At 48.4% G+C, this 22,210-nt stretch overlaps 1 protein-coding gene across 1 annotated transcript; it reads right to left on the bottom strand.

Moving 5' to 3' along the window:
- Positions 1-2,006: 2,006 nt before the first annotated feature.
- On the bottom strand, positions 2,007-19,697 carry BMF (Bcl2 modifying factor). Its single transcript, XM_059819672.1, has 4 exons — positions 19,654-19,697; positions 16,811-17,131; positions 15,690-15,853; positions 2,007-2,108 (listed from the first exon to the last, which is right to left on the bottom strand). Exons 2-4 carry the CDS (start codon positions 17,124-17,126, stop codon positions 2,007-2,009), a joined length of 582 nt encoding a protein of 193 aa, XP_059675655.1. The 5' UTR covers positions 17,127-17,131; positions 19,654-19,697.
- Between the last annotated feature and the right edge of the window lie 2,513 nt (positions 19,698-22,210).

Consider the following 22,210-nt stretch of genomic DNA (forward strand, 5'->3'; position numbering starts at 1 on the left):
AACATAGGCAGAAAGTGGCTTCCCATACTGCTGCAGCATAGTCAGCAACAGCTATCACTTGTATCCCTCTGGGTGACTCTGTAGTGCACATGCTTAAAGAAACAACACAAAACCAAAAACAATCCCCCCTCCTAAAAAACCCTCCCGCTCTCCCTCTGCATAACACCCCCCCCACAAATATTGCTTGAGATTAATTTATATGAATTATTAACCATCATGGACAAACATATTACTCTAGCTCTAGCTAGAAAAATAACAGGAGAAAAAAAAGCTTTTGTCACATAAACTCTCCTTGTATTGAAAGAGAGTGCCTGTGAATATATGAAAGTGAAAAGGGCTGGGGGACCTCTTTCAGGGAGCTAAAGCACATTTTGCCACAGTAGAGCAGGATGCAAATCAAGAGAATGGGGCTGGGAGAGAGGGAGAAAGTCCAAATTTAAATGTGTTCAGCAAATTGTTACCAGACACTACAGTGCAATGATGAGATTATACAAATACTAGAGAAAGCATGAATTAGAGAAGGATATGCAGAGAGGGGTGGAGGAGAAAGCGTATGTGCAAGTAAACTACTCTTCCCGTACAGTAATGCTTATTTTTTAGAGTGGACCAAGAGCAGAATTCTTCCTCAACACCTGAAGTCAATGTTTGTAACAGAACTGAAGAGCAATTCTTTGGACAGCTCTTCCTCATGATGGTTGTATCATTTGAGACCTACAACAGGTGCAGTGGCAATACGGAAATGGTCTGAAGAAAATAAAGTCTGTATTGCTTTTCTGTTCATGTTTTACCCTAGTTGTCACTGGGTTTGCGAACTAACAATATTTAAGGCTACAGAGAAGTAGCCATAGATATTTAAGGCTACTTCCTTTTGGTAGGGCAATTTCCCTGTGCTGGTCCAATAGTGTTGGTTGTATGGACAAACTGCTGAGTGCATACAAACCAGGAACTGTTGGAAGATCTCCCTTGAAGTAATATTACCACTGCTAGTCAATATATGCTTACAGCAGCCTCCAAACATTGCATACTAGAGTTATGGACAGACTGCTTGTACAGTGTACATGTCAGACTAGTTGCTAATTAATTTCTGTGTCAAATACTGAAGCAAAGCTACCAGATGCCTGGGACCTAAGCCTTCCTGACCAACCACATTATAGTAAGAGAAATGAAAAACAAAACAAAATAAACACCCATCATAAAACTAATAAAAACATATACATTAGCATTGTAGAAGAATGATGCTTGTGTCATATTCCGTGGGTTTTGGCTTCATGCTGGCTCACGGGTACTGCGAACACTGAACTGGAAGCAAACAGTGGCAGAAACTAATAGCCACCAGCAACCCCAGGAAGGTTTAATTTTAAAACTGTTCTACTGAAGTGGTTTTGTCTATTGATGGCAATCACAAAGAACAACTTCACGTGAGAGAGCTGCAACTGGTGCCCAATGGAAATACTGAAGAGATCAGAGTTCTCAGTGATTTTCTCTCACACAGAGTGCAAGGAAATAAACAGTAACCAATGCAGAAAACAAGTAACCTGCTGGACATAAGCCACTTGAATGTTTTCATTGCTAAAAAGAACTTTCTTTGTGGAGGAATTGAGCATCTCTGCTCTGGAAGATACCCAAAGTATGTTTAGAGTCATCAATCCCAGACATCCTTTTTAACTAGCAGCCAAAATGACACTCCTGCAATCTACCATTGACTAACACACAGGGCAGAAGAAGCCTCCCTTGCACAGAGGTCACCGGCGCGGGGAACCAGCAGCAAGCTTTACCAAACACACCCACATTCTGGCTTTCCTTCGACAGTGTTGGACAAGAGCTCCCTGCCACACGAGGCAGGCAGCAGCAAAGAAGAGTCCGTAAAAAACCCCAAACTTGAAGACGAGTATCAGAAATTCAGAGTCCTCACATCCGGCCGGCGGTGTGCAATGTCTCGCCCCCGAACCAGTGTTTGTTCAGTGCTCCCTGCAGACTGGATGCGGCCTGAAACAGGCGGGCGAAGCTCACCTCTGCCCAGTGTGGTTCCTGTTCGCCTCCGCGTTTAAGGCCAAGTTGTGTAGGAAGAGAAAAAGCTGCCACCACACTTGATTTCTGTTCTGCTGATGCTGTAGAGGAGAACAGTTGAAGCAAGGTTATTTATATTTCTAAAATTGCAACATACCACTTCTCTTTTCCAATAACAACTCAGTTACACTTTTCAAGAGCAGACACTTTAATCCCATCAGCATAACAAGGGGGTGCAGCAAGGGATGAGGGGAGAGAGGGAAATGATAAGTTCTCCAGAAATAATTGTAGCTCTAACATTACAAAAAGAAAAGAGCAGACCCTTTATGCATTGTGCACAAGAGGATTAAACTTTTTTTTTTGCTTGTAGGATTTTGCAGAGTTTAGCCAAGTGCTGTTTTTAATCAGATTGGCTTCTGAGCCTTTCAAAAGCCCCAGCTGCATGAACAAACAACCTTTTTTTTTTTTTTAAAAAAAAAAAGCCCCCCTTCACCCCAAAAGTAAAAAAAAAGAAAAAATATAACTGGTGATCCATCTGTAAGTGATTTGACACCGTGAAGGTCAAAGGGTTAATCTTCAATTTAAACCACACTGCTGAGACAGCAAAACTCTGATTTCATCTAGTACAAGAAAACACATTCGTGCACACACACACTCCCCCACCCTCCCCCCACCACATTTTCCTTCCCAGCATCTCCAAGATAATACTGCCCTTTTTATAGCCACTTTTGACAGTAAGCCATAAATAATCAGCCTTGGAGCCCTTTCCTACTGACTGGAGCCAATTAAACCTTAAGCAAGAACATACTTGAAAACACACAAAAAACCAAAACCAAGAGGTTATTTCAGGTCCCATTGTCAAGGAAGAAACATGGGAGTTGAGTTTCAGGGGGACACCAGACTATATAATGCAGCTTTGGGGCACGGACACTGTTCCTTCTTTTGTTATATGTAATCACCCCTGCAAAAGTGGCTCCGATTTTACCCCCACCTTCCCGCACTTTAATGGCATCTCATACAAACAGGTGGGTTTCTCTTTACATTGCCCAGCCTGGGATACTATTTCACCTCAATAACCGACCCTCTATTAGAAGTCAGTCTTTGTTTTCTCATCCAGAATTCCATATTTGCTAAGCAGGACTGATCATTTCTGGAAAACAAAACAAACCAGCCCCAATCTCCCCCCCTCCCAGTCCCCAGCAGACGAGGAAACAGAAGACTGGCTTCCAACAACTTTGCCTCAGTACACAGGAGTTCATAAAAGAGCACTGAAGCACATTATATGAACAAGATGTTTCAACTCAGATTAGCCCAACAGGGCAGAACAACACGGTTGCAAGGCATTCTTTACGTAATCACAAATAAGAGAGAGTTGCAACCGGAGATGGTGTATTGGAGATGTGTCAATAGACGGCTCTTCAAAGCCCTCCCAGATAGTCATTAAATTATGTTCGTATTTCAGCGTGAATAGGTCTGTGCCATTTGACTCACAAGTACACAAAAAACAGGCTTCAGAAAACCTGTGTTCATCTCGCATCTTAGCAGTGGGTCTTTCTTCTTACCCTCAACACTTAACAGTCGTCTACTGGATTTAGAAGAGTTCACACAGATCCCGTCACACATTTTGAACACCACTGTGTTTGGAGCATAACCCACAGACAGCAGCTCTATAGCCTGGTATCATTTATTTCAAAGTAACCAGCCCTGGTTTCAGTCCATACTGATTGTCCAGGCATTCCTAGGTTTACAGGTGTAAACAATCTTTTATAAACTACTCCCTAGGGCTGGGTTACAAAAATCTAATTTGGTCTCAAAAAGCAAGATGCTTTTTGTTTTGTCACTTGCCTCTCGGTTTGACCAGGTTTGTCCTTCCTCGTCAAACTCCAGAGATTCTTCTCACCCTCCTCCATAGAGCCACACTCCCAAACCTGCTCAAACATGCACGTGGAACCACAATGTCCTGACGACATCTAGATACCATGTTTTTATCAAGCTATTACAGCTTAAGCGGACTGCTCCTTAAACAGAGATCTTCGGGTAGTGTGTCAATGAAGTGGCACGTAAGCACAATGCCGCCTTCTGCAGTTTCTACAATGAGGGAACTATGCTAGGAGAGCACGGTGGACAAACATACTATAGATGCTCTGAAGACAATCTGCTTTGGCAGATTTATTCTACTGGCAGCCAAGAGGGTAAAAAAGTGTCTTATAGGGACTTAATATGAGAAATGCAAAAGGATGTTTAAAAATTGGTATCAAAATCCTAAACTTGAAATATATCTCAGCCTCACTGGTGGACCCTCTTTAATGGGAGCTCTCATGGAATTTTATAAAACAGGTTAATTTGGGGGCAGACAAGAGGAGGTGTGCTGATCTGGTACATGCAATTTCAACTATTCCACACTGTCAGGAGGACAAATATATGTAAGAATCCCTGTATTAATGTCCTGCTTCATGTAAGAGGCCATTTTGGGCTTCTCACACACCGTAACAGGTTTCTAAATATTCTATCTCCTTGTTTTAAATGTCACCTCAGAAGAAAAGGATTGTTTGTTCTTTGCTGTGATAGGCCAAGGAGGCCATGTTCAGGGAAAAACAGTGGAAGGAATAAGCTCATCCTCCTCCCTTTTATTTTTGAAGGTGGGGGAGCTTTTTGAGGAAGGTATTGGGGTTTTTTTTGATTTGGTAAATAAGAGGTTTAGATCTCTCTTTTCAGGAGGGTTACAGACCTCCAAAAGAACCAGTGGGATATGGCATCACAAATACTGAGAAAAACTCTGATTTTTTTTAGTTCATACTCTATTGTATTTATTTTACTGCCTCTTTAAGCCACTTTTTGGTACAGCATTTTTGTCTTTCTCCAGTTAAAAATGTTTCCCACTAGTTGCCTAAGACACTCAGGGAGATTTCCATGCAAAAGCAGAATAGGAATTATTTCACCCTTGTTCCCCGGGCTTATAAAAAGCATAAGATCTCAAAGCACTTTATGAAGGACGTTGACACCGTTAATTTTGTTTTGAAGTGAAAAAATAGAGCACTAGGCCGAGGGCAGCTTTCCAGGTTTTATTCCTAGTCCTAGCGCTTGCATTTCCCTGGGTCCGTATTCAGCCAGCGTTTCCTTCCACGGTGGTGTAGTCCCACACACACTTTCACTGGCTTGCGTACGGAAGCAGTCCGCTCGCACTGTCCTCTCCTCACACTAGTGCAGGAAAGCGAACTAGAGCAGGACAATGATCAAGGCCAGAACTAATCTGCTAAAGAAGTTGTCTTTACTATTGATCAGGTCATCCTAATCCATCTGATCCATGGCATCATGTAGTCAAGCTGACGGTTGTGCCAGCACAACAGAAAGGTGACCTGAGAAGTGGAGCAAGCTGGGACTGCTTGCTTCAGCAGCAAGCATAGCTAATGGGGTTTACAGAGTTACGGCTTCACTTCTGGGCTGATCTGCTTTCCATGGTACTAATTCAGTGTGGGACAAGAGCCACAAGGGTGGTAATGGCAGCTATTCTTTGCAATACAGATAGAGTCAACAATTTATGGAAAGAACTGTCCCGGCCTAAAAAATGTCCTTTTCATAAGTTTCAGTAGCTCTTCCCTAGATATGCCTCTGCCAAGACCGAAATAGTAAAATATTTCAGGACTGGGGGGTTTTTGGTGTGGTATAATTGAGCTGCCAGGAAGGACAGAAAACCCAGGAGAGTGACTCCATGAATTTGGCATCTCACTTTTTCAGATGTGATCTGTTTCAAGTCAATTCTTACAGTCTTCTAAGACTCATAACTATTGTGGCACAGGTTTATAAATTCCTAAGCTTCCCTATGCTGATTTGTCCCTCATCATAACAATTCAATCCTCAGAGTCACTACTGCACAAAAGTATCAGGGATGAACACTTTGCCACCTCCATGTGGTAGCAACACAATGAACATTTTGAAGCTCCTTTCCCAAGATGGAAAGAAGCCCCTTTTGCCCTCTATACTAACTGTAACTAAAGAAGACTAGTCTTGTGAATACAGTAAGTCAACACAAAGCTGGAAACACATAAAACCATTTCCTATTGCAGCTGTTGCTTTTTAAAGGGGATATCCTTAAGAGACTGTCTGTCTGAGGCGCTAGCATGAATGCTTCAATGAGTCACAAGGAAAGGCCATTTTACAGGAAAAGTGTCCTCTGCAGCAACAGTACATTAGTGAAGTCTATTCCGTGAACTGTGCTGAACCAAAAGCCAGAATACTGGTAAACAAACACAAAAAAACAGCAAGACTTTTACTGGAAGCAAATGAAAAGAGGAACATGATTGACCCAACATTTATTCCCTCCCCATAATTAATTCCTAATGCATGTTTCACACTGTAAGCATACAGATGTATATCTGTCAAACAGCACTCCAGATGTCAAAAACTTTTTACTCCTACCAAGCCTTTGCACAGGGTGATCAAGGGAAGATCAGGCCAGGTAATACACCTTGAAAAAAATCTTGTCCTTCTGACACAGCTCCTTGAATCCTTGAGCATAAATGTTTAACAGATTAATAGGATTCACTTTTCCACCTGATACATACGTGCCATTAATATCCCTCCTTAAAAAAATAAAGAGTATGTTCACCATACAGACACGTCGTATGTGGGTCTGGTACATTCCTATTACATACACAGAAGGGTACACACACAGAAGGGTACACCTGTCTACCCTCTTGATCTCATGGGCAACTTCTGACTTTGCTTCGTGGCTTCCAGATGGTGAAGGGTCAAATTCTGATCCCATCTTAACTAGAAGGATTAAAATGTGGCCATAAATGGCACTATTAGAGCAAAAGAAGAATAATGGCATATGTGTACATAAAAACATCATTCTTCCTTTAATGACTAATACAAGCATTAGCAATAAGTTGTTGGGATTTTATTTATTCACTGAAAACAAAAATACTTGCACACCGGGAGCAGTTGCTGACTCATCGCTGAAGGCTGTTTTGGCTGCCAGGTGGCTGGAGGCATATTGTGCTACCACAAAATATGCTTTAGCTTAGAAAGACTAGAAAGTCACAGTCCCCAAGGCAACAGAGGTTACAGAAGGTGTCCCCCGCTGGAGAGAGAAATGCAGGCCAATGGAAGTCAAATACAAATCTTTCCAGCTGTGATTCCTAATGACCAAAGAATAATGCATGTGTAAAAGCAGCGAGAAAGAAAAGGAGACAGTAACAGAGAAAAACTGAAAGACGAGCTTTGCGGCACGATTTCTCGCGATGACACAGAGAGAAGGACGAGGATCTTCCTCGGGGGATCCGTATCCTTCTGGCTTGCAAACCCCGCAGCCCTCTTACGCGGGGCTAAATGTGTGGTAGAGGGAGGCGTCATCTCCAGTACTGCTTCCTTTCTCAAAGCCTCCGCCAGCCTTTGCGAGGCAAGATAAGCAACACGTGTGTTTATGGAGAGAGGATGTACAGGAGCTGGCGCAGCAGGAGGGATGCAGGGTGCAGGAGAGCCCCAAAACCCATTTACGGGCTGCCCAGCCCAAGCAAGGGGGGGGGCACTGACCCCTGCCGAGGCGCTGGTCCGAGCAGCAAATGGCGACGCTCGTTGCCCCAGACCTGCTGCAGGCACAGCTGCGCAGGTGAGCCCTTTCTCAACTTTTCTTGTAGTTCAAAAACAAACATGCAGCCACTCGCGCCTTCCTCTCCGGAGCAGGCAGGAAGGGGAAGCAGACAGACGCCATGGCAACAGCCAGCTGACGGCAACCTGGGAAGGGCAACCACCGGCCACTGCGTTCCCAGGCCCCCAGCCTTCCCCTCCTGCACCCCCGGGGGGCACACCAACTTATTTTCCATAAATACAGTAAATAAGGGCTTTGCATTTCCATAGAGCCACACCTGATACCGCTCTCTACCTGCGACATGGGGTCGAGGGGGGGGGCGGGATTCACCCCCATGCTGGGGTGGGGGGGACAAGGGATGCCCAGACCTGGCCTCGGCACCCCCAAGACACCCCCTCCCACAGCCACAGCCGCAGGCAGCAAGTGCAGGCAGGTTTATTGCCTCAGGCCCCGAGCGTGACCTGACAGAGCCGTTTCACGGCTCACCCTGTTTACCGCCTGACCTGCGCAGGCCGCGGGACGGACTAACCTTTATTTCGCATCGATTCCCTCACCACCAGACGAAGGGAGGTGCTCCCGAAACTGTTTGGTGCATGGGAGACAGCCCCTAGCGATTGCTGCCTGCCTCGGGGTTTTGGTTAAAATAACGCTTGCCAAGTTTTTGCAGGCAAATACCCTGGGGGGGGGGGGGGCACAGGGCCGTGGCCCGGGCGCAGGGCTGCGCGGGGAGCCTGCGGGCGGGCGGGAGGCGGGCGGGCAGGTGCAGCGCTGGAGCCTGCGGGCAGAGCAGCCTCTCGTCAGCAGTTCCGATGACTCAGAGGCTAAATTTAGAGAGCGATATAAACACAGCAGCCGCAGCGCAAACACTGCCCGGCAGAGCGGCTCTCACACAGGGCCCCCTCGGCCCGCTCCTCCTTGCCGGCCGGGGTCGGCGCGGCCTTCGGGGGCTCTCCGGGGCAGGTGGCTGCCGGCCCCCATCGCCAGCGCCTCGTCAGGCGTTACATCAGGAAAACCTAACGGGGGCTAACAGAAGTTGCCTCGCTGCTTTTATTTTTAGATCGCTATTCTTTCTGCTGTGGTGTGGTCCTCAGAAAGATTCCTTTGCCATTGGCAAGGGTAGCTACCACGGAGAAACAAAAAAAAAACCCCAAACAGAGACTATAAAAGGCTAGCGGGACATTCCTCCTCAATGGCTTGAAACAAAGGAGGACTCTGCAGTTGGGCACTTGCTTTCCTGCCTTTCCACCATAAAATTTAATTGAGTAAAATACAAACACGCACACTCCCCACCATAAATAATCAGCCCAAACATCTCATCATCCCCCTCAGAGATGGCAGTATCTTAATAAGATCAACCAACCTAAGCAGAGGACTGGCGGCAGAACGACTGGGTTCCAATCAGCGATCCCTGCATGATCTCAGACAAGTTACAACCTGCATTTCCTAGTCTCCCACGCTAAAAAAGAAGTGGGATATTACCGCAATTATTTCTTAATTGAAAAATAATTTCTCAGCTGTCACACTGCTACAAGCGGAAAGCACGTTACCGTTGTCACCGCGGCACGGTGCTGCCAGAGCCGAGGAAATGCAGAAGAGCCTGTGGAGACCGCTGGGGTTGTACGGGAGAAGCAGCAGCACTGAACGCTCTTTAAATCACACACCGATACTGCAGGTGATGTTAGAAATACTGAAAAACAATTCACTTGTGCTATCCCAAAGAATTATTTTGTGTTCTTTAATGGGGGCAATCTTGGTGTTTTGAGGTTGTGGCCCCACTGCCTTAAGACACTGCAGTCCTGTGTCCGGCGGGGTGACGGATTCACAGCGGGCCGTCGCAGAGCGCTCGCAGTGCTCTCCTGCCACCGGGCTCCCTTATCCTCTGCCCACTTCCTCTACCAGAGCTAGGCAGGAAGTTTTTCTTTTTAACATTATCCCCTATTTTAAGCAGGAACAAAACCATAATATATTTAAAACTTTTGTCAGCTGAAAGCATAGAGAAGAAGGATAGATTAGGCCGATGGAAAAATTTTGTGGTTTTTTATTAAACCGATATACAATGGTTGTATGTGACTGTTGCATCGAGAGTTCACATAGCCCAGCCTCCAACAGCAGCCTTACGTGGCTGCCTGAGGAAAAGCAGAGGGCAAGTACATGCAATAGCTCCCCCTAATACTCTTTCAGCATCTAACTAGATTGAGCTTAGGACTTCCCAAGTCAGATCTGGTTTCTGTTTATTTAATGTCTCCTTCAATGGCCATAAACTTGTCCCGATTCCCCTTGAACCCAGATAAAGTGCTGGGATGCACAATATACCTTGACAAGGAGTTCCACACAGCTACCTATTGCATGAAAAACCACCTCATTTACTTTGAGCTGGCTCCTACTAGCTTGACTTGATTTTACCTAGTTCTTGTACTGGGAGAAATTAGTCTATCCATCTCCTTCATGTCACTTTTGATTTCTATTTAATATTGCTACCCCCTTGCTTTGTGTCTTCTTTAGGCTTAGCAGTCCTGGCCCATTTTTTTTTTTATTATTTTTCATATGAAAGTTTTATCATCCTTCTTGTCTTTCTCTGAACTTTTTCCAGTTCTGATGCATCATTTTTGGAAAAAGGAAACCAGAACTGTATGTAACATTCAAGATATGGGAGAAACATGGATTTATACAGTGGCATAACTATGTTCTTGTTCTCAGATTATTTTCTTAACATACCGAAGAATATCATTTTAGATCAGATGTGAAAAGGTCCAGCAAGTTTCTGTTAACCTAAATGTCAAGTAATCAGCTCCACAGGTGGCAGGATTTCACAACAGGTGCTAGGCAAGGGCAACAGCTTGCTGTGTCATTCGTATGCTTAGGGGAAGGTGCACTTCCAAACCCACCTCTTCCTTCATTGTCATTTGTCAAAATGGAAAAAAAAAAAAATCTAACAACAACATTAAGGGGAAAAAAAACAAATCTGTCTCCACTTCCTCATGTGACTCCACTGACTGTGGGAACTCCTCTTCCCCCCCTATGGCACCCTCCTTTCCTCAAGCCTAGGATCCCAATTCCTTAGCCCTGCAAAAACTTTGCTTTACATCTCAATCTTCCCAACCTCATACCCACCCTACCCCCTGCCCTCTAAACCAGGCTCACCCACTTCAGGAGTTCTCCACCTGGTACTTTCTCTCACCATGCTTTTGCATCGTCAACTGGAAATTCAAGTCCTGCACAGACGGACAACCCACAGACAGCAGAGATGAAGAGGAGACCCACTGCTTTGCACAGCAGCACCAGGGACCAGCAAGCACTAGACAGCAGAGAAAATCCTGAAACGTACTGACCTACTCAGGAAATAAATGAATGAAATCACTTACCCCAAGTCTCAAGGAGACTGCAGGTACAAGTAAAGTATGGAGCTGCCAGAGCTACAGGCTCAGCTGCAGGACAGTTTGAGAGTCTCTGCATTACATTATTAGGAAGCTTTTCTGAACATTTTTTCTAAAATGTGAAGGCATCACAGAGGACAGTTTTCTGCAAACAATTCCAGTTTAAAAAAGAAACTGTTAAAAAATTCTCTAAGTGTCCTCAATAAACAATGGAGAAAAGCCTGATGGAGTTTGGGATAAATGATGCACACGTAGCGCTGTGTGCCCACTCTCTCACGTTGATAAGTTTCCGACAACAGACACGGGCTCCCTGTTGCATAAACAGAAGTGTCTCAGAGGAGGCCTCCATAACTCTCATGAGAGACAGAGGGGAAAAAATATGCAAAATGTAACAAGTTTCACTTTCAAAGGAAAACAACATTTCCTCCTGGACATTTTCAGTGTCATTAACTTAAGGCAAACAGGTACATGCCTAGCTGTCTGCCCACAGCCGGTGTGGATGCAGGCACTCGGGCTCCACAGGCTGCCCGAGCCCATTGCAGTGACGCTGGGAGAGTCACTTGCTGAACCAACTGGGGAATTTAGAGAAACAAAGTTTTCTACAGCTAGATCCACAGAGGCTTTTTGAGCGTGGTCAGCATATCTAAATCAACTGCAGGATTCCTGATGTGTTGGAAAGGGGCTTTGTTGTTGTTTGTAATGCACTTATTTACTCAAGAAAGCTCAGCTCTGATTCAGCATCTGGTTCTCATTGAGGCTCAGCTTTTTTTAAACCAAGCTTTCCAGATGGGTTGACTGAAGCACAAGGAGGTCAAGAGACTTGTCTGAGGTCATACAGCAAGTCAGTGGCTCTGCTTGGACCCGAGCCCAGAACTGTTCAAGGCTACCACTCCTTGGCTCTTAAAGAGACAATTTTATCCCCTGTGAAGTGATCTTATCACCATGAAGAAGAGATGCAACAAAAGCAGTCCCCTCAAAGCTGCAGCCTGCTTAGAAAGAGTTATTTTATTTGGAAAAAGCCATAGCATTCCAGTGTCTCAATGGAGCAAGCCAAACTGAAGCGGTGTGATACTGATATACAGTGTCATCCACCCCACTCTTGTACAACCCCATGCTCCTATGGGGTGGCTTTACACTGCTGCTGCCACCATCCCCGGTTGTCTACTCCCATCCCATCTAGCAGCGCGTCATGTTGTGAAATACACTGTTGGTTCAGCACAGGTTGAAGCCCCTTCTCAAGGGGAGGGAGCTCAAGTGCACTCAGGACCTAAAGCAGAGCCCAAAGCACTTGTTGCCACGGCCTGGACATGTGGGGTGCAGGCAGCGCATTCCAGCTGACCAACCAATAGATCCCCTAAGCTCAGCTCTGTTCTCCATAACCTCAGAGTGCACTCTTTAAGCTCAGCCACCGGTTAGGCTACTGCAAGCAGCTCACAGATCCCACAGCAAAGGCACACTTGCTCCAAACCAAGAAGGAGGGGGCAGGTACTGGGTTCTCCTGCAGAAAGCATGGCTTGGCTCTACCTTTGTTTTCCAGGGGCGGGATGAGAAAAGTACAACAGAGGGAACATTGCCAGAAGCTACGTAGCCTCAGACAGGTAAGAAGTACTACAGAGGCTGAGAAAACACAGATGGGTCTCGCATGTCACTCTGCAGAGCCCTTTGCAAACTGGATCAACCTGTAGCAGGCTCTGCTACTTAGGAACGCAGAGCATTGCTCGGGTCCTTCCTGCAATAAATTCAGCATCTTAAGGAGATGAACGCCGCAGAGTGGTAGGGAATGTTGCATTATTGCTCTAGCACTGTTCTAAGGATGAAAAAGCCAGGCTTCAAACTACTGTATTCTGTTTAATATATTAATAGGAAATGAAACCCTGAAAATGGTGTACATGCCAAAAGCGAGCATAGGTGCGGCCAACTTTCTTATTCTTACGAGATGCATACCCAAAAATCTTTTGTATAGCCAAGAACCACAGAATAAATACCACATAGCTCCGGGAGCCCAGGGAAGAGATAACAGTGACTCTCCAGGGTTCCCATTGTGGGATGGGGTTAGACCGTGCGTGCAGCCGAGTCCAATGACAACTTAGTGACGTCAACCTCAGCAGCTATTGCCTGCTCAGTTCCTCTCTCAGCCAGGGATGTACATTAACCAGCGGCCTTTGTGTCAACACAGCCTTGTTGCTGCAGCAGCAGAATGGGAGCCATACTTGAACTGCTGGAGGGTCTCGCAGAACTCAAGAGCCATGAGAGGGCAGCTCTTGAGCTAGCTGGATGCACTACTCCAATGCTGAAAGTCTTTCCTAACTCCCACTGAAAGGGCACATACGTTTTCTTTTCACATGTTCACAGATAAGATGTTTTGTAGGCTCCGAAAAGAGGCACAGCTTGTTGAAAACCAGGCTTGCTCTCTCTCAGGACTTCGCAAGACCACACTGGTGTGACTAACTTTGTGGTATTCTAAATCTGATTCAAGACACCACTCTGGAAAGTTGGTTTGGACCAAATATTTGAGACAAGCTGGAATGGGGCATCCAAATCAGGGATTAGTTTCACAGCAAGATAAACGACAGCCCAGTTTTCCACGTCTGAGAGACTGCCCCTTCCAAACCACAACACATTGTGAACCAGTTCACGCGTCTCCAGGGGCAGACTGCTTGCTCCTTCAGCAACAGCCTGGGAAGAGTCACTGCACACAGGACAGAGGGGCTTCTGCATAGGAGATCTGTGCCAAAAGCCAAAGGAAATCCTCCATGCAGGGCTGGGAGGGAAGGGACCGGGCATGACAACAAAACACTCCACGGGGAACAGTGCCTTGGACACCAGTATTCCTGACAAACAAGAAAGAATCCCTTAACAGATCCAAATGCCAAGGCCTATCCCAGGGTCAGGCTGTGGAGAACCACTGGCTGAACTATTCCGTCCTCGGGTTAACTTTTCGGGTTGGGTTCTTTCTCTGTTTTGTTTTCAGAATTAAATGGCTGAACGGCTCTGCCCCCCCCCCCCCCCCCCCCCCCCCCCCCCCCCCCCCGCTTTACAACTTGTTGCTCTTCCAGTTCAAACAAAGACAGCCGAGCTCCTCCTCTGCTGGCTGCGCCGCCGGCGAGTGCAGGCGGACGCTTTTGTTTACTAACTCTCCCACAGGCTCGGCCGACGGGCAGCTCGCCGGGGCCGGCAGCCCTGGCTGCGGCCTGTGCGTGGCACGGGGAGCCCCCGCAGCACCCGCCGCTGGCAGCTCGCCCCGCGCCACGGGGCAGCCAAGAGCCCGACCCGGGGCAGCCTGAGCCGGGCCGGCCTGGGCGGGCGTTCCTGGGTGCCTTTGCTAGGCACAGACATCAGGTAGGTACGCTCCCCCAGATGAAAGGGGTCAAGTTACAACCAGTTCCACCACTTCACGCCAGGGCTCCTCCACCGAGACGGTTAACCTTCCCCTTCCTGCGAGAATCTGGCTAGAGCGTGGGGTCTTCAGCTGTCGAAAAGGGGGCACTGGGGAAAACCCCCTTCAACCACACACAACACACGTTAAAAGTCTCCTGGTGGCTCCTTACTCCTGCAGTTCGCTAAATGACATTCATAGCCCCATCTACATTTCTACAGGCTAATCTTCCGGTTACAGCTTCTTTAATCCTCCTGCTATTTGGAGATGCAGAGTCCCAGAATTCCCTCATCTCTCTCACAACAGAGAGGACCAAACCTTTGCCCAGCCACAAGCCACATTCTCTGGCCAGGACAGAGATCCTCACTTACCTTCGAGAACTGCAACAGATCCCACCATTAACAGAGCACCAACTCACTTGGAGTGAGATAAACTTTCTGTCTCTCTCTGAAGTCAGCAAGAGCGTCAGCTTCTTCATATGCAAGCGGATACACACTCTCCTTGTCGGGCTTGCACAGAAGTGCTGCCTACTGAGAAACCTCTGCCACCTCTGCCACGGGCTGGGATTTCCATTTCACCCCTACTCAACAGGGGAAGGAGCGCAAGGAAGAAAGAATAAGGGGTTTTAGGGGTGCTGGTTTTATTTTGTTTCTTTGAAGAGCAGGGTTTCTTTTTTTTTTTTTTAAAGAAAACAAAATCAAGATTCTGGAGTGTGGTTTTCAGACCTGATGGCATCTAACAGCTGTCTTTTGTTGTGAGGAAGTTAGTCACAAGTCTGAGACACTAGCTAGGACTGTCTGACAGAGGAGTCGTGAGCAAGTCTAGGATGATCTAAATATACTCCACAACATTTCAGACAACTACCCCTAGACAACAAGGAGTGTCAGAAGAGAGTCCAGGCTTGTTGTCATCTCCAAGATGAGGAGCTGATATAAGCCACAGATGGCCACTTGTGCCACAGAAGAGAAGACAATGGTGGTACGGAGAGTCGAGAAGAGTAAAAGCTGTAATAAGAAACAAGGGGGAGATCCCTGGAGAAAGCCTCAGTGACCCTGTTGCTGATGAACTAGAAGAGCTGGAATAGCAGCAACTAACACAGAACAGCTACCTTCCCTGGAAGTAAATGCAATCCCACACATTCTCTTCCCTCCACCGGCCAATCTTTAGGAAGAGCCAGCAATCTAGCGTAAGCAAAATCCATCAGGATACTCCGGCCATTTTATCGCTGCTGGCAGTCTGCTGCCTTAGACGACAGCCCACTTAGCTGGTCCCTGGAGCCAGTCTTCTAGAGCACTACTCTTGGATAGCTAAATCCCCACCTTCCCCTCCAGAGACACCCTACCCTCTGTATGTGGAGCCGGTGGAACTGGTCGGCAATGCACTGCAACTTCCGTGCAATCTGCACCTCAGCACGTGCTTCCCGCTGACCTTCCTGAGGCTCCTCTTGGAGGTGCGGATCCAACGCAAAGCCAACTGGAGGGACATGTAAACGGTAACCAGCATTCCCTACAAAACAGAGATCGGAAGAGTCATTCTTCCAGCACAAAGAATAGCTCTTCTACTCAGTAAACTTGACAGAGGAAAGAGCTGCACATAATCCTAAATTTTTGACTCATGTTAAAGTCCCGTTCCTGAAGCTCAAACAATGACTGTGTACCGTAAGCATGCAGTAAAACATTTGCTCAGCTTTTAAGTCGATTTATATCGATTAAGCAGAGCATTGTGTTGCTTCCCATAATCAAATGACTGGCAGGCTCTTACACTTGGTTCCTTTTGCTTCTTTATAGTTCAGCCAAATGCTGATTTTTTTTTTTTTAATGACAATTTTGCAGTTTTACAAGATCTCTGCCTCAAGTTGTCTCCCGTTAAAGGCTGCTGTATCTTTTCTGTCAGACTTTTCTCAGTTCTCTGGCATTTAGTGGGACTGATTTGAATTAAAGCTGAATCAGATACACAAAGCTGAGTGGTGTCCCATCAGTTACTAGTAAAATACTGGATGGACATGCTACTTATTCAACAACTTTAACTCCAGTAAAAAGCCTAAAAGCTGTCCCACTAAGTGCAAATTCTTGCATTTCCCTCTCTCCACTGAAAAATTCTAGGAGTCTTCCTATGTGGATGAGACAGCATTAGAAGTTAAAAAATGTAGGCAAATTGTAGGATATGAGGTATGGTGTGCACTTAAACATCTAGCAGTAAACTAAAACGTGACAGAATAAAGCCGAAAAGAAAAAGAGTGGGAACATCCAGGACAGTGGAAGCAATGAGCAAATGCCTGGTTGCTGCAGTGGACAAGCAAGGGTAAGAAAATACGAGCTGACTTTCCTGAGGGAGCAGGAGCAAAGCAAAATAATTTTCAGTCCTTTAATAAAATGCCCTAATGAAAGAAACCTTGCTTCATTGGGGAAGTGCTAAAGGGACAGTTTCCTTGCTGTAAAGCTGGTGATGCTGGAGTGCTCTTACCATAGAAGAGTCTCCGGGGCTCTTCAGTGACTCCACAAGGCAACATAACATCCTGACTGGAAGAGGACGGGCTGAGTGTTTGAGTTGCCTTGTCCTGCTGCTCAGGATGCCTGATACCGGGACCACAGCAGTGTGTGAGGGGGAATAGTTGAAACCTCCCCAGAAGGCAGCTGTAGGACTGGTTCTGTGTGAAAATGCCAGTTGCAGTCATCTCACCAGGCTGACCTGCAAGTCCAAAGTCATCAGAGTGAAACACGTCATCGTCCAGCCCATCCAGGCTAGAATAGTCCTCTTCCAGGTAGCTGGGGCGATCCATCGCTCCTGCAATAAAGGGACATTTGAGGAAACAGCTAAGACACAACAAGAATGTTGTCCAGGAGAGAATGCCTTCTGCTCCAACTATAAAACACAGCTCTTTTTTCCACGCCTGCCTGCCTCCCTCTCTCCCAAAGCTGCCCATCTGCATAGGCAGGAGAGGCGAGTGACTCAGTGGTGAAGGCGAGGGCTTTGTGGGAAGTCCTCGAGTGCTGGGCCAGAGGGAGACAAAGCTCACAGGTGTCTAAGAGTCCACCCACAGCTCCAATTCCACAGCTGGTCACAAGGAGGGAGCCAACCCCCAACCTCAGCACATAGCAACAGAAAAGACATTGTTTTAAAAAGCAACCCCAATCCTTCAAATTGCCCCGTGGCCAGTCAGCTTCTTTGGGGTCTGCTTTGCTTTGGCCTGCTGTATTTGAACTTCATGGTATGCCCCATTCACTTTTCCCCATCTATTACTTATTGATGAAGAAAAGCTCTTGTAATCACAAGGCTGCAAGGCCAGACTTCTAAGAAACCCCAGTGGTTGCAAAAGTCAAGAGCTGCCAAAGCCATTTCTGTGAAGCTCTCCATAACTTCTCCCTATAAGGGCCAACTTTCCTTTCAACTTCTCATTTCTTCCCTCAGCTCAAGACATGTCCCAAACTTGGCAACGCAGTCGCTTCATTACCCCTCTTACCCTAAAGCCTACATGCACTGTCAGTGCATTAGTTCACCCTACTACTGAAGAAAAAACATTGCTGGTGCCAGTGTTTAAAGCAGGACTTCTGTAGCTGCCATAGTAAACACTCCTGAGCTCTTCTGCAGCACAAAGATGGACAAAGATGGTGGAAGAAAACAAAAAAACCAATAAACCCTAAATCACTATTTCAGAGCTCTTTGCAAACATATAGCAATTAGAAGCAGGTTTACCAAAAAAGCCACAAGTCCCTTTACTGTTACCTGTGCATCTAACCCAATTGGAAGACAGTCTCCTAAGAGATCCATCTCCAGGATTTCCACCCAGTTCCAAACAAGGCAGTGAAATTCAACTCTTCATGTCTCTTCCTTTACTCTGGTTTGCGAAGCATTTAACAGAACGGAAGACTAGCAAGAGGAATTTCAGGCCTGAAGGAGACATGAATAATAATTTTATAAGGATGTGTTCAGCACTCCCCTTGGTGCTCCCATCTCCCCCCAGGTGAGCAGCACTCACAACACCAGCAGGCTAGAGGAGACAAAGGGACCCAGAGGTGCAAGAACTATTTGTGCAGGGCTCTACCTCGGGGGCACTACGGTTATTCAAGGTGTTGCATCTCAGCAGTTCACTCAGCCCAGCCACAACTCCCAAAGAAGAGTTTGAACAGGTACCAGCCCTGCAGCTGGTCCAGCTCGGCTGGATGACAGCAGTGCTGTCTTGGCATAACACTTGTAACATTCTCATCCATGGCTTAAAGCAGCACACCGAAAGGAGTTACAGGTCCTGAGAGGCAGGCATGGATGATCTCCTGCCAGCCCTGCTGCTGGGTTGCGATCACCTGGCAGAAAGGCAGGGCGGTAACGTATTTTGTCTTTGCAGCAAGATTTGCCAGATCCCATCCGTCAGAGCCCCACTGGGACAGGGGCATTCAGCGCAAGAAAGTGCAGCAAAGGCACAAAGCTAGCCGGCAGAACAAACCCTGAACAAAAGAGGGTTTAGAGAGCAAGAAGTTGTACTCGACCCCCCACAATACGGTCCGACTTTTTTCCAGAGCTCTTAGGAACAGCTGAAGAGAGAATGCCGAAGCAGCGTGAAGGATCACTCGCCCTACAAGTCACTTAAGGTCCTTCCACAGTCTTAAAACGCAACTCATGCCGGGAGCCACAGGCTCCGAGAGCCGCCGTGTCTCGTCTGGGAGAGACGCCGAACAGCCCGGGCTCCGGGGGCTCTGCCAGACGGCGGGCGCACGGACACGGAGCCCGCGCGTCTTCCGCGCCGTGTCCGACCCACGGCGCTCCCACAAGAAAGCCACCAGCCCCCCCGAGCCGCGGCTGCCTCCGCCAAACCCCGCGGCGCCGCCGCCACCCGCCCGCTCTGACAGGCGGCGGGCCGGGAGCCGGAGGGAGGGCTCAGCACACACGTGCGTGCCAGCTTCCCAAAACAAAGCTGGCCGGCCCCGCTTCGGCACCGCCAGCCGCCTTTAACTCTTCCCCTTCCGGGCGCCAACCCCGCAGGTTTACCCCCGGCCGAGAGGTTTAAAGGCGGCTCCTCCGGGCAGCGCCGGGGACGAGACGGAAACTAGCCATTGCCTACATCAGCAAATCGCTGCCTTCTCGGTGCCCACCGGGCTCATTCCCAGCCCGCCCGCTCCCCGCTTCTCCCCGCTCCCCCGGGCGCCGCGGGACCCCCGGCAGGAGCTGCTTCGCACCGCCTGGCCGGGCCGGGGCTGCCCCGAGGCGAACCCCCTTCCCTGTCACGATCGTGCCCGGCCTCGGCGCCGCGCTGACCGGAGACCTGGCCCAGAGGGGCCGGCCCCCAGTGGCGAAAGGGCTTCCCGGGCACTCACCGAGAAGCGGGACGGGCGTCCCGCGGGGACGGGACGGGGCGTCCCGGGAGCCGCCGCCGCCGCACCTCCCTGCCGCCAAACTGCCGCCGCCGCCGCCGCCGGGCGGACCGCGAACAGCTGACGGCGGCCCCGCCCCCGCCGCGCCCCGCCCCTGCCGCGCGGCCAATGAGCGAAGAGGGGCGGAGCGCGCCGCGAGGGGCAACACCGTTGCCGCCGCGCGGGAGGTGCGCCCGGCCCGGTCCGTGGAGCGGCGTGGCTGAGGGAGAGGGGCGGGGCGGGGCGGGGTCTCGCCTGCTTTGCGTGTGCCGCCTCGGCCGGGCCCGGCCCTGCCGTGTGTCGCCTCACCTCAGCCCGGCCCGGCCCGGCCCGGCCGTGTGTCGCCTCACCTCAGCCCGGCCCGGCCCGGCCCGGCCCGGCCGTGTGTCGCCTCACCTCAGCCCGGCCCGGCCCGGCCGTGTGTCGCCTCACCTCAGCCCGGCCCGGCCCGGCCCGGCCGTATGTCGTCGCATCGCCTCGGCCTGGCCCCCTGGCCCTGCTGTGTGCCGCCTCGCCTTGCCTCGGTCCTGCCATATGTAGCCCCGCCAACTCCCCCCTCACAGACGCTGGCCGAGTGCTGTGGGGGAGCCCTGGCTGCTCGCTTCGCCGCTGGCCTCATCAGTGCCGGGCGTGGGCAGGAGGCAGAGGAGAGGGCCCAGCCCGGCCGGCGGGGCCTGCCAGCCCAGCCTGCGGCCCACAGGCAGGGCTGCGTAACAAGGAGAGCAGCCTTCGCTTAAAAGCTGCTTTTCCATCCCTAGTCTTTGTGGAAAAAGAAATTGCTCGGTCCTGTTTCAGGTGGGAGCAGGGAGGAAATTAGTGTCTTTGTCAGCCTTCAGCGGGGCTCGCTGCTGGGACCAGGGCCCCCTGGAGCCGTGCTCAGCCTGATCCTAGTACCACAGCAATCATCCCAAGCCAAGAGCAGAGCTACCCACGCGGCTGGGCTGGGTTTAAAGCTGATAGGAGTTTGACTCCAGCTAGTTATTTTCCAACAAAACTCTCATTTCTTGGCTTTAAATGACTTAGAAAGTTCTCCTTGACTTTTAAAGTCTGAACATTGAGGTATGAGGGTCAAGGAGTGCTTTGCAGCATGTCACGCTCCTTCCTGTATATGAGTAATACACAGGACTAAAGAACTTAACTAGTAAGGATAAATCTCAGTAGTGCTTTCTGTGAAGCCCCCTCACTGAGACAATTAAGAAAAAACAAAAAAACCAAGCCTCATGCTCCAAACAGCAGCTCAGTGCCATTTACCCTTACTCTACCGTTGATTCATCAGCTCCCCCTGAAGTCAATAGCAAAATCTCACCAAGTTCAGAGAGGCAGGACCCAGCTCCTCAGCACAGAGCAGCACCCTGTCAGGCTGTTTTTAAAACCTAGGTAACAAGATCACTTGGAAGGGAGATTTTAAACCCCAGCTGACAGCTGAGTAATATTAATTGCTGTCAAGTCTGCCACACAGTTATTGAGGTTTGTAACTTAAACTCAGGGGAGGGGTTAGATTGGAAACCGATGACTAGCAAGGTGAGGCAAATAACTACGGGTTCCTTGTATCGCATTCTCCTGGCCAGACTCTGTGAGCCTCTCCAGTTAAATGCTTCAGAATCACTGTGATGTTGGGTGAGGTATTTACAGTTGCCATTAATAGATCAACAGGCTAATAACGTGCATCCTCTCCAAGAACCCATTTCTTTATGGTTCTTGTCCAAGGGTTCATTTCTACTCTTTTATTTGCCAGAAGGCTTGAGCCTTTGCTTTATTGTGAGAAGATCAGCTCGTGTTTGACTTGTACCTCACCACCAAGCGAGAAAGAAAAAGTACTCATTTCTTTCATTTTCAGTAAGGGCCAGGATCCTAAATTAATTAAGCCTCATTGTCCACTTTTGATAGTCAAGAGAGTTGCAAGTAGGAGGGAAGAAGAATGCTATTAAAAAAAAAAAAAGCAACAAAAGGCATTCTATGTCTTCAAGATGTTCAAATTTTATCACATTGATGGTCAGGCCCTGGCAAAATGCCAGCTGCTGGAGGGCTACTTCTGATTTGAACGTGCATCACTATAAATAAAAAATGAGTGTGCTATGATTCCAACCACTTATGTCTTCCAGACTGAGTAATAACTGCCTGCTGGTTAGGCTCATTAACAGTAAAACCAGTACCTGATCGGCTTTGTTTTCATCTCATTGAGCTGCAGTTGGGGCCACACTTTATATCCCCAGAGGCTGCATTTTGGGAACTCCTACTGTGTAGAAAATGTATGGAAACTGAAATCTATGTATATAATCAGGCTGGATGGTAAGAGAGCTCAGGAAGGATATTTGTGCCTTTCAGTGATGAAAAAAAAAGATATGGCAGCATTTCTAAGCGAGGGGACTCAGAGGGATTCCTTGAGGAAATTAGACATTGTTAAGAAATGGCTCCGAGTAAATAGACCGAAACCAAGACAGAGACAGCGAGTCTGAAATGGAAAATTTTGAACCGGGGGCAAGTTATACCACCAACCTCACTGCACTCTGCCGAGAGAGAT

This window comes from Gavia stellata, chromosome 7 (assembly GCF_030936135.1).
Source record: "Gavia stellata isolate bGavSte3 chromosome 7, bGavSte3.hap2, whole genome shotgun sequence".
Taxonomy (NCBI): Eukaryota; Metazoa; Chordata; class Aves; order Gaviiformes; family Gaviidae; genus Gavia; species Gavia stellata.

What these genes read in the sequence shown, in the direction of transcription:
- BMF (XM_059819672.1), bottom strand. Translation starts at nt 17,126, where the DNA reads ATGGATCGCCCCAGCTACCTGGAAGAGGACTATTCTAGCCTGGATGGG. An exon ending in GCCCCGGAGACTCTTCTATG is followed by an intron (nt 15,854 to 16,810) that starts GTAAGAGCACTC and finishes TCTGTTTTGTAG; the next exon opens with GGAATGCTGGTTACCGTTTA. An exon ending in ACCGGCTCCACATACAGAGG is followed by an intron (nt 2,109 to 15,689) that starts GTAGGGTGTCTC and finishes TCTCCTCTACAG; the next exon opens with CATCAGCAGAACAGAAATCA.